At 40.4% G+C, this 14,596-nt stretch overlaps 1 protein-coding gene across 2 annotated transcripts; it reads right to left on the bottom strand.

Annotated features, from left to right (window-relative positions):
- Positions 1-366: 366 nt before the first annotated feature.
- Positions 367-14,203, bottom strand: cth (cystathionase (cystathionine gamma-lyase)). 2 transcript variants are annotated; one of them, XM_030727169.1, is made up of 12 exons: positions 13,915-14,100; positions 9,241-9,322; positions 8,947-9,042; positions 8,693-8,802; positions 8,242-8,376; positions 8,048-8,105; positions 7,492-7,569; positions 7,096-7,248; positions 6,454-6,575; positions 5,270-5,322; positions 4,586-4,724; positions 367-632 (listed from the first exon to the last, which is right to left on the bottom strand). In XM_030727169.1, exons 1-12 carry the CDS (start codon positions 14,098-14,100, stop codon positions 618-620), a joined length of 1,227 nt encoding a protein of 408 aa, XP_030583029.1. In that variant the 3' UTR covers positions 367-617. The 2 variants fall into 2 exon arrangements, with proteins under 2 accessions (XP_030583029.1, XP_030583028.1); XM_030727168.1 differs by lacking the exon at positions 367-632 and adding an exon at positions 2,388-2,525 and having other exon boundaries at positions 13,915-14,203.
- Positions 14,204-14,596: the final 393 nt, after the last annotated feature.

Here is a 14,596-nt window from a genome sequence, read left to right as displayed (position 1 = left end):
GAAATTTCTCAAACTTCTGAGCGCTGCAACTATTTCTGACTGTTGTTCATTAGGTGGTAGCTGAGCTCCAGGTTGTTCTTGCACTTCATGAGGGCCTCCAGTACTGTAACGATTTTTACCTTGGCATCTAAAGTGCCCTGAGGTGGCTTACTTATGTTGTGAATTGGAGGTGCAATTTTATAAGCGAGGTTATTTAGAAAAAAGCTTGACATTGTTCCAGCAGTAATTCGTGCTTCAATCTTAACTGAGCAGGACTTTGCTGGATTAAAGCCTTCCAAAAATGCTAATTAAAACGAAGCACAGAATTAACATGAAAACAGAGAAAAATCAGCATAATAATAAAAAAAAAAAAAAAAAAAAAAAGGAAGATGCTCTAGTAAAAGCATTAGAGTTGTTCTCATGTAAAAACTGTTGCAATTAATCACAAATATGATTTATTTAGGGGGGGTTTTTTGGCTGTTTTTTCCCCCACCAAGAACAAGCTGTTCCCTGACAGGTGAATCTCACTGAACTGAGGTCCCACATGTTGATCTGCAAAGGTTCAAGACTTCAGGTAACTCGGGTCTTCCATCCCAAATGTGATTCCTCCACCCTCGAGGATGTCATCTGAAGACATTTCATTTCTTTGGATGCTATTAAAGACATCAGAAAACAGGGGGGGAAAAAAAAGACCAAAATTTAATATTCTGTACATCCAGTAGCAGCAGACAGACATGAAGCTACAGTTTTCGGGAGGGCGCAATTTCTCAAGAGGATTTGTAAAAATCACTTGCTTTTGCTTGATGGGCTAAGACGGGATAATAAAACCTCAAAACCCAGCATCTTCCAGAAATGCATCATCATAAACACTAAAATGACTAACAAATATCCACATTTGCAATTCAAAGCCAACTTCATGATGAAACTCAACTGGAAATTTACCCATCTGCCCCCATCTGACCTGCCATCCTATCCAATTAAACGCTTCACAAATCAGAGGTGCCTTTTTCCCTGGACCACAGACAGTCATTAGAGATATTTGTCTCCATTTGGTATCCATTTTCTACAGATGAGCAGCAGAAGGATACAGCAACATTATCCGAATGCTGAGGACAGGAGGTGCAGAGTGCCATGTAGGACACAACTGAATGAGATGATAAAGGTTTTAGGAAATTCAACACCGCTGATGGCAGTGTAAGTCAGTAGGTGGGAATTGGTGGTGAATCATCCAGAACGGGCACACTAGAGCTCAGAGGTTTAATGTGACAGAATCGCAACCAATTTGGGTGAAAGGAAATCTAAACGAGCTGTTGCTGTTTTGTTTTGCCTTGTAATGGATCCACTCATAAAATACACCGGAAATCACATCCCTAAAACGAAACCAACCAGAACAATAAATCAGAGAAAAATGCATTTAATAAACCCTCAGCCACTGTGCCAGGGCAGAGAGAGTGACAGAGGCGTACTAAAACCTCAGATGTCGACACCAGCCTTCCGAAGAAGAGATGTGATAAAAATACAGATGTCTAGACACAGCCTGCCAGATCTGAGAGCGATGGACCACAGTGCTGCACTGTGGTGAGACAGGCTGAACTTGAGTAATGAAGTGGATTCTGGGAACACTGCAGTGTTTCTGGTGAGCCAACTCACAAGACAAAAACAACTTTTGAATATAAATTGAGGAAGTGCAAATATCCATTTTATGAGAGGGGATCTTACCCCAAACACAGCTTTGGTAGAGAAACCACAGAGGGCACGATGAAACGGAAAGGGAGTTTATGGGATGCGTGAATAATTAATCCTAGAGTCTTATAGAAAACAAACGCAATCAGTTTTGATCTCATATATACATATGAGGTGTGTCAAATTAAAAAGCGTCTGTTGTATTATTGAAAGACACTGACAACACATCAATGCAAGTGATGATCTCATTTTCCAAGAGGTTTGCTTTTCTTATTTAGACAGCTGCTATTCCTGACTAAACTTGTGCTGGAGGGAAGAAAGAAAAAAAAAAAAAAGTAAAAACAGAATGCAGGGATTTGCAAATCTCATTTTTATTTACTATATAGAACACAAAAAACATATTGAATGTTTAAAATGAGAAAATATACCATTTTAAGAAAAATTGTAGCTCATTTTGAATTTGATGTTAGCAACACGTCTCAAAAAAAAGCTGATATTGCTCCGTTTACCACTGTGTAGCATCTGGAACTGAGCAGTGATTAAAAAGCCAGCCGGTCTCCTTCCTCTTCAGGAAGATGGTATTCGTGTTTTCAAAAAGAATTTCAAATTTTGACTAGTCTGACTACAGAACAGTTTTCCATTTTGCCTCAGTCCATTTTTTATGTGCTTTGGCCCAAAGAAGATGGCAGCATCTCTGGATCATGTTAACATAACTTTATTGATATCATAGGGAAATTCATATGTCTGACAACACTCATCTATTTGTTGCTCAGAATGGCTTCTAACATCTTAATTGAGCAATTCCTCACTACCGCCAACACCGTGCAATCTGGCTCCAATTACAGATCCAGCTTTCGTGCAGTCGGGTGGGAGGAGAGAGAAACATGATTGGAAATTGTGAAGAGTGACACTGGATGTTTAGTCTGTATCCTAGCATCACTTTCATGGAGAACTTCATATGGAACTTCGACTGTTGCTTTAGGTGGAATGTACACAAGTATGGCTTCTTCTTTGCATGACATGAGTTTTAACCTGCATTTGTGGATGGCACCATGAATTTTCAGTGATTTCTGGAAGTGTTCCTGAGTCCATGCAGTGATTTCCATGGCACACTCATGTGCCACCTGAGGGCCTGAGGATCACAGGCATCTAATTTTTCAATTTCTTCAGAATCTCTGAAACTTTTGTTGATATTATGTACTGTAGATAATGAGCTATTCAAAGTCTTCACCATTTTATGTTCAGTAACATTATTCTGGAATTACAATACAATTTGTAGCTGTAGCTCTTTTTTTTTTGCAGATTGGTGAACCTTTACTTCTGAGAAACTCTGCCTCTCTGAGATGCTCTTTTTATACCCAGTCATGTTAGTGACCTGTTGCCAGTCGACATAATTAGTTGCAAAATGTTCCTTCACTTACGTTTCCAGTGTTGCTGCCATAAAATTTCAAATGAGGCAGTATTTTTCATGAAATAGTAAAATGTTCGTTCACAGTCTATTGTTTATAAAATATGGGTTTATGGGATATGCAAATCATTGTGTTCTGTTTTTATTTACACAGCATCACAATTTTTTTCAGAATTGGGTTTGTAGTTTACTGAGTGCTTGGAAATGGGCCTGAAGATAAACAGTGGGACTGGTTTCTTGGATCTTACACATTACATTAAGTTTTACCAGTGGTTGTGACTCATTCAACATCCTGCGCTGCTCAGTGATTAATATAAACTCATACTTGTAAAGTACACAAAGCCACAGGTCCATATGCCATTTGATCAATCATTAGTGAGTCACATGTGTAGTACCTCCTCAGCATTTAAACCATTAGCCTCAGGCTGTGGAGCGAACTGTGCTGAGCAGAGAGAGCGTGGATCATTAACCCGAGAACACCAAATCTGGGACATTTTCATCCACGTGAAAGTGAGAGTGATAGTGTTACAAAGCTCACATTAGTGTTACATTACTAGATGAATACTTAAGCAGGGTTTTGCCTGTATGACAAGGGGAAGATCACCAACATTAAATCATCATCAAATAGTGTTAATTAGGTATTTATTAAAGCATAATGGGCATTCATTTACAGCATGGTCAGAACCAGCATGAAAATGTCTAATGGGGTAACGGTGACTCGTTACCTTTACTATACATCAACCAATCACCCTGATGTGGTGTGGTACCCACTTAAGGCCCACTCTGTGCACTAAAAAACCCCGATAAGCTAATGCTTCTCAAATAGTGGTGCGCTACCAGGGGTGGCACGTCTGACCCCGGGAACATCATTTTTTGCCGTACTAGAATAAATTGTAATTGCACATCCACAACAGTAGGTGGCAGTGGTGCCCTCATTGTCAGAGTGTGCGCATTAAGTAACAGCTCTATGGTCTTGGTTTTTTTTTTTTTTTGCCTACTCACAGAGCGGGTTCCGCCGCGACTATTTATAGTCGCACCGGAGAGGGGGGAGCGCGCGAAAGGTTTTCTTCTTCCTAGGGGGGCATAACAAAATAATTGAGAAGCACTGTGATAAGCGAACCCTTAGACGGGCCTCTGAATGTATGGAGCGCATTCAATCAAAGTAAAAGGACAACTGCAGCCATGAGGCAGAGGATGTGACATTTTCAACAATTACAAAAAGTCCAACTTGTTTAAAAAGTTGCTTTAGTTTACATTTCAACTGCATAATTGTTTTGGAGGCATTAAATTGTACCAGGAAAAGGAGAGAAGGCAAATCTGAATAAACTTAAATCTTGTTGTTCTCTAGCTTTCTCCCTGAAAATGTGTAAACTGGTTAGTGTCCAGACTGTAAGCACAACCTTTTCAACTAGTCGGTTTTCTTCTGGGAAAGGAGAAAACATTTTATGTCCTCAGGTCTCCTACAAACCTGATCCCACCACTATAACAAGGAAAAAAACTATGTTTGATACTTACAGCAGCAGCCAGAGCCTGTTCCAGGTCTTCAATGATGTCGGCTTCATCTTCCAGTCCAACAGAGAGCCGGATCAGCGTGTCACTGATGCCCAGCAAATTCCTCTCATTTTCTGGCACTGATGCATGGGTCATAATCGCCCTGAATGATGCAATAGAGGACAAATACATAAGCTTTATTATTATTATTATTATTATTATTATTATAAGCTGTGTGTGCAGAATGATATCCTGAGATTATAATGGAGAGCAGAGACAACTTCATAATGGAAATAAAGAAATTAGTGGTGGCCTAGGGGAGAAGAGGGTTCATCACTGAGAGGACCCTGGTTCAAATCCTCGGGCTGGCATCACTGTGGGTCCCTGAGCAAGCCCACCCCCCCAGGTTGCTCCCCGGGCGCCCTTTGGCTGCCCCCTGCTCCATGCTGTGCTGTGTGTACTACATACTCCATGTGTGTGATGGGTTAAATGCAGAGAATGAATCTCACTGCATGTATATGTATGTGACAAATAAAGCTCTTTCTTCTTCTTTCTTTCTTCTAGTTTGAGTCTGATAGATTTCCTCTTGGTCTCTGCTGCCCCCTTGTGGTGGTTTATGTTGAATTGCAGCATAGTTTACAGTAAACTATTTACAGAAGAGTTTATTTTTAAACAGCATTAAAAATAAAACACTGCAATGATACTTACGGGTGTTCTGCTAAACTTTCATATCCACCAAGACTTTCGGCAATTGCAAACATCTGAAATAAGACAACGGAGGGCATGAAGATGAAGTGAAACTATAAACTAGTATCACTAATTTAAAAAAACAAAACAAAAACTAACTCAATTGTGGCCATTATCATGTGGCACCTTTTGAGTGAAATATTATTAACTCTGAAAATTTGTTCTTCTACACATCAAGTCTGAAAGCCCCACTACAAAAATGCTTACAAACTGGAATTCTTATATTTTAAAGCATTATTGTATTTGTGGTACTGAAGTATTTTTGTGTGCGTGTGCAAGTCAGTGTGGGAATCTGATCCAGATACAGTGATGTCATGAGAAAAACTAAGTACACCCCATGATTCAGTAGCTTGAAGACCACCTTTAGAAGCAACAACTTGATGTAAACTTTTTTCCACGACTTTCATTCTTTCACATTATTGTGGAGGAATTGTGGCCCACTCTTCTTTCCAACATTGCTTCACTTCACATCTCTCAAAGTCCCACCATAGCAGTTCAACTGGGTTGAGGTCTGGATTTTGACTGGGCCACTGTCACACCTTGATTCTTTTTATTTTCAGCCATTCTATTGTTGGTTTACTGCTGTGTTTGGGATTACTGTCCTGTGGCATGACCCAGTTTGGGACAGGTTTTAGCTGCCAGACAGATGTCCTCGCATTTGACTCTAGAATACTTTGCTATACAGAGGAGTTTATGGTTATGGCCTGTTCAGTCTTTTTCTAATTGTACTGTCATGAACTTTAACACTTAACATGCTAACTGAGGCCTGGACAGTCTGAGATGTTGCTCCTAGATTTTTTTGCATTTTGCACAGTCTGATCTTGGGGTGAATTTGCTGGGACATCTACTCCTGGGAAGATTCTGGCATTGTGTTAACATCCACTTGAACACTCCAGACAAGCAGACTGACAAAACTCCTGCTTTTATAGCAGGGGTAAACACTTGCTGACGATAAGTTAATCAAGTGCATTTCATAAGCAGAACATGGCTGCTACTTATTCTCTTAATTCCTACAGAAGCAGTAAGGGTGTACTTAGTTTTTCACAGCGTGCTTTGCATAATCTTCCTACAACCCAACAATGCCACCTGCTAGTTAAACACAAAATCAAACAGAGCAGAATAAATAAAACTTTCAGTCAAATTACTTTGAGGCTGCTGAGGAAGGTGGTAGCATGCTCAAGTTTCCCTTTAATGTTGAAGGCGATCATCCCTGGACACCCAGTACATTGTCTCTTCATCACTTCGTACTGGGGGTGAGACGGCAGGCCTGTAACAAAAGAAGAAAAACATGAAAAACCAGTGTCTGAAGTAGACCAACCCAATACCTTAATAGCCAACCCACACATTTGCAATGCTTGTATGAATTTGAGTGCCATAAACTACCGGTTATATGTTTAGATTCAAACTCTTTTGGTTAAGTGTTATTCAGATAGCTGGTAGCAGATGTCACTGAAAGCAACAATGAAGAAAAACTCCCAAATGTAGAAGTGAATCTAAATAAGAAAATAGGCTACTTGACATCTTAAATCCAGCAGTTGTACATAACTGACATATAAACAAACAAACAAAAAAAAAAGTCAGACTTCTTTATTTACCAGGTATGACCACCTAAGTTGCAGGGAAAACCACTATTTTAGTGAGGAAGAGTCACCAATGTGGCAACGTGAACACAAATGACCCACAGTGGCAATGTGCAGACAAACTATGTGCCTTGCAGCCTACTGTGGCATGTCTTGACAAGACTTGACTACAGCATGTGGGATTTTACAACATTTATAGTATGTCACCTGGGTAGAGGACACGCTCCACCCTCGGATCAGCCTCCAGAAACTTGGCAACAGCCATGGCATTCTTAAAGTGCCGCTCCATTCTCAAGTGGAGTGTCTTCAATCCACGGTTACACAGGAAACAGTCAAAAGGAGACGGTACACCACCCAGTGCTGAAGCAAAAGCAGGATCGCATGAATAAAGGAAAATCCAAAGAGGTTACAAACAAAGCCTCCCAAAAATCCAGATCAACAAACACTTTCCTATTGAAGAGTTTAAACTGGTCAGAACTTTAGCTGCCCAGTTAGTGAATCTAGGTCAGGTTCAAACAATAAGCTCAAACACAATGAGTGGCACGGCAGGACAGTAAGTTAATATCAAGTCGTTTGCTTTCTATTTCAGTAAAAATAAATCACCATTCTGCAAAAACTTCAGTCGCTCATACAGATCGTCCCTGTTTACGGAGACCATACCCATCACCACATCACTGTGACCTGCCAAAGAAATGACAACAATAAAGAGAAATCCCAAACAGATTTTATACTGGAAGAGAATATGTTGCTTTGAGGGGTGTGTGTGTGTGTGTGTGTGTGTGTGTGTGTGTGTGTGTGTGTGTGTGTGTGTGTGTGTGTGTGTGTGTGTGTGTGTGTGTGTGTGAAGTTATAACTTCACTGGCAATCACTGTATATGCTGCTTTATTTCTATATACCATGTTGCTTCACTATCAGAGTGTGTAGGTAACATAGACATTTTAGCAACGCTTTACTACCTACAATTATTATTCATCTAAGAGCCTGAACAAATCATTGATCTTACTTCAGTCTTACTTTGATCCATTTTGGAAAAGTTTTTGGTATTAATGCAACTAAACCATTCCAGTGTACAAGAGATTATGTGAATAATATCACAAAATGGTTTTAATTAAATGTTAATGCAAATGTTAAGTCAGTAAAATGGGAAAACGCACTTTACCATTCATGTATTTGGTGGCTGAGTACATGCAGATATCAGCTCCCAAAGCCAAGGGGCGCTAAAGGTGCACGAGACAAACAAGAGTTAATCATTCGGCGAGTTATTCCAACTGGACTGGAATTTGAATGCAGGAAGTTATTAAACTGCAGTTACACAATCAACAGAGTACAAAATGCACAATCTGTCAGTCTCACCTGGAAATAGGCCGACATGAAGGTGTTGTCCACAACCACCACTATGTCTTTGTTGTGCTCGTGGACCAAATCAGAACAGGCCTTGATATCGACCACCTTCATCATGGGGTTGGTGGGTGTTTCGATCCACACCAGCTACGCAAGCAAAGAGGATTTTATTTCACTTACAGCAGTCAAACATGTGGCAAAAACACAACTACGAGTATTTAACATGGAAAAAAGAGGGGAAAAAAAAAAATCAGCCAAACTGCTGTTTCGTAATGACTATTCCAGTTAGCACAAAGCAAACAAACACACCCCATTGGCGCAACACTAGTTAAACCAGACACTAGTGCAACAACATGTAAGCATGTGTTTATTTTGCACATAAAATGACAGCGTCTACTAAAAGGTACGTCCAATCGTAAACAAATAACAGCATGCACGGTAATCTGATTTCTCTTTGACATACCTTAGTATTTGGCTTCAGAGCAGCCTTGAGCAGTTCTGGATTTGTACAGTCAGCAAAAGACACATCCAGGCCGACTTCAGCTGCGATTCTTTGGAAGTAGCGGTTTGTGCCTTGTAATTACAAAAGTGAAGCACCATTAGAGCCACAAAATCAACTCAAGTCCGTAATCTAGGCACTGCATGCTGTAAAGAAACGTCTCATAGCTCACCGAGTTTGTTTTACACATTTGGCCAAGTTACCATATGTTTTCTCACCTCCATACACGTCATCCATGCAGACGATTCCTTCACCTGCCTTGAGCATGTGAGTGATAGTCACCGTGGCTGCCAGTCCTGAAGCGAGAGCAAGGCCTGCAGAGGAAAACGTGGCAGAAGTTGTCCAAGTTGCCCACACCAGGAATTATTTTAATCATCATGTCAGAGGAACCTAAAACTGGAAGGCCCGCTCATTTCTGAAGTATATCAACGTTATTCAAAAATGTTAGCACGCTGTTTAAACTTACTGCACTGCTGTGAAATGTGTCATAATGAACAAATTGGTTTACGTACAGTACTTTGCCCCATCCAGTGCTGCTACAGCTTTTTCAAGGCAGTTTCTGGTGGGATTTCCGCTCCGGCTGTATTCAAACCCCTACAGAAACACATGATTTTTGTCAGCATTTGTCGATCACCTTTAAAAGTCCAACAATTTTCCTTCCATACTGCTGAATACTGTGGGTTGTTACATGAGCTCAGTAGCTTGAGTAAACCTGTTTTTTTTTTTTTTGTTTTGTTTTATTAATCCAGTAAATGTTAAGTAAAATAACAGTTTGTGCTTCTACAAAAACATATAAATGTATGTTTTTATCTGTTAATGAGACACAGTAGTTTCCTATGGAATAAAATGAATGCTTTGAACAAAGGGTTTGTGTGATTTGTGTGAAGAAAGACGTCTTTTCCATGTAATGCCCTGCTCCCAGCTGCTGCACTTCAGCTGTAGGTTTATGTTTAGTTTCTAGTGATCATTTACCAGTTCAAATAGAAGAACTGAGCTGGTTGGGAAATGCATTAGGGAGGTGTTGCATTTCAGAGTAAACCAGTTGGTGCAGGCATATAGATTAGATTCTGGCATGACAGGTTTACTCCTCTATGAAAGAATTAAGTTATACACAGAGTTGTGGTAGAGAGACACTGTGAGCCTAGTCAGAACTTTGTGAGGGTTACATCTGATCTGTGTGTGCAATAACTTGGTGGACTTTGAAAGTTTTGACTGGTAATGCATTACATAAGAGATGTGTTTTTCAACTGTGAAACATTAAGCAGTGAAAAATGACACCAGTGACCTCTGCTCTTAAGAATGTATTTGTGTGTCACGCACCGCCCCTCTGTGTCAGTGTACTCTGAGAAATCTGTAAGCCAATCACTGAGAGAAGTGGTTAGCAGGGCAAAACTACTTTACTATCTGAAAGAAATGTTTTGCTAAAGTGAAAGCAAACAAATATTTATCTGGCACAGTCTACTTTTAGTCTGAACTCCCAGTAATGGCCATGGGCTTGTTATCACATGGAGGAAGGATATACGACAAAAGTCGAGCTTTGTCGAGCTACCCTCTCTGCGGCTCTCTCAGCCAACCCACAGAGAGGGTAGTTTCATATTTAACAGGAAGTACAGTCACACACCATGGGTTTAAAACATTTGAATAAATTATTATCCTTTAGTTTTACTTACCTAAAGACTTCTTGTATATGCATGCCTGTGCAAAACTGTAACTGGACTTGGACTTACACTATATTGCCAAAAGTATTCAATCATCTGCCTTCACACACAAATATGAAATTGAGTGACATGCCATTCTTAATCCACAGGGTTTAACATGATGCTGGCCCACCCTTTGCAACTATAACAGCTTCAACTTTTCTGGGAAGGCTTTCTACAAGGTTTAGGAGTGTTTATGGGAATTTTTGACCATTCTTCCACAAGTGCATTTGTGAGGTCAGACACTGATGATGGACGAAAAGGCCTGGCTGTCAGTCTCTGCAATAATTCATCCCAAAGGTGTTCTGTTGGCTTGAGGTTAGGGCTCTGTGCAGGCCAGTCAGGTTATTCCACACCAAACTCGCTCATCCATGTCTTCATGGTCCTTGCTTTGTGCACTGGTGTGCAGTCATGTTGGAACAGGAAGGGGCCATCCCCAAACTGTTCCCACAAAGTTAGGAACATCAAATTGTCCAAAATGTCTTGTATGCTGAAGCATTGAGAGTTCTTTTCACTGGAACTAAGGAGCCAAGTCCAACTCCTGGAAAAAAAAAAAAAGCCCACAGCATGACCCCCCCTCCACCAAACTTTAAGCTTGGCACAATGCAGTCAGACAAGTGCTGTTCTCCTGGCAATCACCAAACCCAGACTCATCCACCGGATTGCCACACAAAGAAGTGTGATTTGTCACTCCAGAGAACACGTCTCCACTGCTCTAGAGTCCGGTGGCGGTGTCCTTTACACAACTGCATCCGACACATTGCATTGCACTTGGTGATGTAAGTTTGGAAATCTGTAGCGACTGACTCTGCAGGAAGTTAGTGAGCTCTACGAACTATGCGCCTCAGCAGCCGCTGACCCCACTGTCATTTTACGTGGCCTACCACTTCATAACCAGAGGTGGCAAAAGTACTGACATTCTGTACTTAAGTAGAAGTACAAGTACTTGTGTAAAAAAATACTTTGGTAAAAGTCGAAGTACTGGTTCAACTTCTCTACTTAAGTAAAAGTAAAAAAGTACAGGCTCTGAAATTTACTCAAAGTAAGAAAGTAAAAGTAGCTCTTTGGAGGACGTTTCTACCTGCTATTTTTGTGTAAAGCTAACTGAACCTTATTACATATTATTGTAATAATATAAAATAATACATGAGAACACAAACGTTATTCCAATCTAAATTTTAATTCTAATGAATGTACTCAGCTTGAATCACAAACTGTGAAAGTGAATTTAAACACAGCTCTATTCTCTGTGTCCTCCATAGCAGAGGGTGACTGTGCCTCCACCTAAACACAAACATGAGGATACTCAGGGGTTACAGTGGGATTCAGAAGGTGGAGGAATCCTAAGATCAGCTGTAGTGGCTCTGCATGGGGAGAAGAATCACAGCTTTCTATTGTGAGCTGCAGTAAATGATGTTGGTGTGCAGGCTGTGATCAGCTGACCTGCTGCTGCTGCTCTGAGGTTTACTGCTCTGTGTGGATGAACTGAACTCACAAAGATGTAACCCAGTATTTCACAGCTATCTGAGCTGATCTCCATCCCCTACACTGACAGCATACAGGCTGTAGAAATGTTGGATTCAGTGAATGAATCTCAGCATCAGCAGCTTTGATTCAAACTCATCTCTGCTGCACTGATGTAACCTGTAACTCTGACCATGAACACAAAGTGCACCAACACAGAGCTTTACTGTAAATACAGTACAAGATAACCTGTTTATTACGTACTAAACTGCAGTATTTTCATACAATCTTTGAATAACACAAAGTCAGCATACTTCAGTTTATTTTCCAGTCCTTACCTTTAATTCTAGCCTCTCTTCTTCCTCTCCTGTCCCCTTTCTCCATCTCTGAGTGAACTTCTCTCTCTTTGCTCTCCCTGAAATGCAGCAGCTCTTCTTTTAGCTAGCAGACACACTGTGTGACAAACTGCACACACTTTGTGTGTTTGCTGATATTTGTTGAGCATTTAAAAACGTTGCATTTACCTGCCACACGTTACTCCCTTCATGCTCGCTCCTCTTCAGTAGCGCTAGCTAAGCTGTTTATGTCCCGCGAGCACAACTTACGGATTCGGTCCGGCCCGCTGTAACCCCTGATTATAGCGCTATAAATGAGACATTAATTACATGGGTTTGTGTATTTAATCCCTTTGTACCCGATAAGCCCCGGTGATTGGAGGATACGCCAGTACGATTGTCTCTTATATGTTAATATTCCTCCGTTTAGGCTCAGATCGCTTGATGACTGACAGCGCACTGACCGGAAACGCAAACTTCTCCCTGACGTGTTAAAAAGTAACGAGTCTGTTTTGAAAATGTAAGAAGTAGAAAGTACAGATACTTGTGTAAAAATGTAGGGAGTAAAAGTAAAAAGTACTCAGAAAAATAAATACTCAAGTAAAGTACAGATACCTAAAAAATCTACTTAAGTACAGTAACGAAGTATTTGTACTTCGTTACTTCCCACCTCTGTATAACTGATTTGCTGTCATTCCCAGTGGTGGGAAGTAATGAAGTACAAATACTTCATTACTGTACTTAAATAGAATTTTCAGGTATCTGTACTTTACTTGACTTTATTTATTTTTCTGACAACTTTTTACTTTTACACAAATATCTGTATTTTCTACTCCTTACATTTTCAAAACAGGCTCCTTACTTTAGGTTTCAGATATTTGAGGGAAGTTTTCATTTCCAGTTACTGCACCATCAAGGATCAAATCAATCTGAGCTTAAATGGAGGAACAATACACATAATATCATACACATGATATCAGTATATAGCATTTGTGTGTATATGTGTATTGTTATATATTGGATGTATATAGTGTTCTCTATTTTTATTCTATTTTATTTTATTTCATCCTTCTTCTTTGTACTTGTTGTGGGATCATTAAAGTTTTAATCAATCTTATCTTATCTTATAAGAGACAATCTTACTGGCGTATCCTCCATCACCGGTGCTTATCGCATACAAAGAGATTAAAGCGGCAAAACCATATAATTTATCATTCATAGTGCTATAATCAGGGGTTACAGTGGGCCAGACTGAGGGCAGATGTCTGTAAATTGTGCCCGCTGTACTTCAGTGTCTAGCCAGCAATACTGAAGAGAAGTGAAAATAAAGGGAGTAACATGTTGTGGCAGCTAATTTTAAATGCAACATTTCTAAATGCTCAACAAATATCAGCAAACTGTCTGCAGTTTATCACACAGTGTGTCTGCTAGTTAAAAGGTCCAGCTGTTGTATTTCCAGGGAGAAAAAAGAATGAAAGAGAAGTTCACTCAGAGATGGCGAAAGATGTAAGAAAGAGGACAGGAGAGGAAACAGAGAAGTTTATATATATATATATATATATATATATATATATATATATATATATAAACAAACAAACATTCAGCTATTCAGCGTCCCTACGCATGACGCTGAATAGAATTTACCTAACCTGTGTTACTGCACATAGATCGATCACACACAGTAACTTACAGCGTGGTTTCCTGGAGCGTGTTGCTTGAAAGTCGTAGAAAGGGAAATCGGCGGTACTACGGCCATTGATTTCCATTGCTCCGGCTCCTGACCGACGTGTATGGCATCTGTTGCAAAAGATTTATAAGCGGTGTGGAAACCGGCGAATATGTCGCTTTCTTCTCCTTTTTTGTCCGTGTTACTCATGGCAGTGCGCTCCAACAATAACCACGGTAGAATAAAGATGAGTAGGCATTACCACTACCCAGTACTGGTAAAAGCCATTTAACGAAACTCTGCGCTGCGCTTGTCGCTCGGACCAATCAGCGCTCGCCAGGAATCAGGGAGTGGTGTTGATTTGCTGGGGGTTAGTGGGCGTCCAACCACGTGACGCTGCACGTTGTTTGCGCTGTCTGCTGTGATGCAATGTTTCCTGCTTTTTAAGTCAGGATCGGCAGTCCTCTTTAAAACATGGTGTCTAATTTTATTATGGGTGTACTACTCCACGTTATTTTAGCCGAGTTAATGATTCATGTATTTGCCCTGAAGCAGTAATTGTTTTGTAAAGCAACAAAGTCGGTTTACAATAACACGGGGGGGGGGGGGGGGGGGGGGGGGGGGGGGGGGGGGCTTCTTTTTAACCTGCTTTGTAAACTACTAAACTTCTCAGCAACTACAATAAAAGCTTTTGTATTGGCCACAT

The sequence above is a fragment of the Archocentrus centrarchus genome, chromosome 4, assembly GCF_007364275.1.
Source record: "Archocentrus centrarchus isolate MPI-CPG fArcCen1 chromosome 4, fArcCen1, whole genome shotgun sequence".
Classification (NCBI taxonomy): Eukaryota; Metazoa; Chordata; class Actinopteri; order Cichliformes; family Cichlidae; genus Archocentrus; species Archocentrus centrarchus.
The sequence above is the reverse complement of the archived record's forward strand: the minus strand, read 5'-3'. Positions and strand labels throughout refer to the sequence as shown.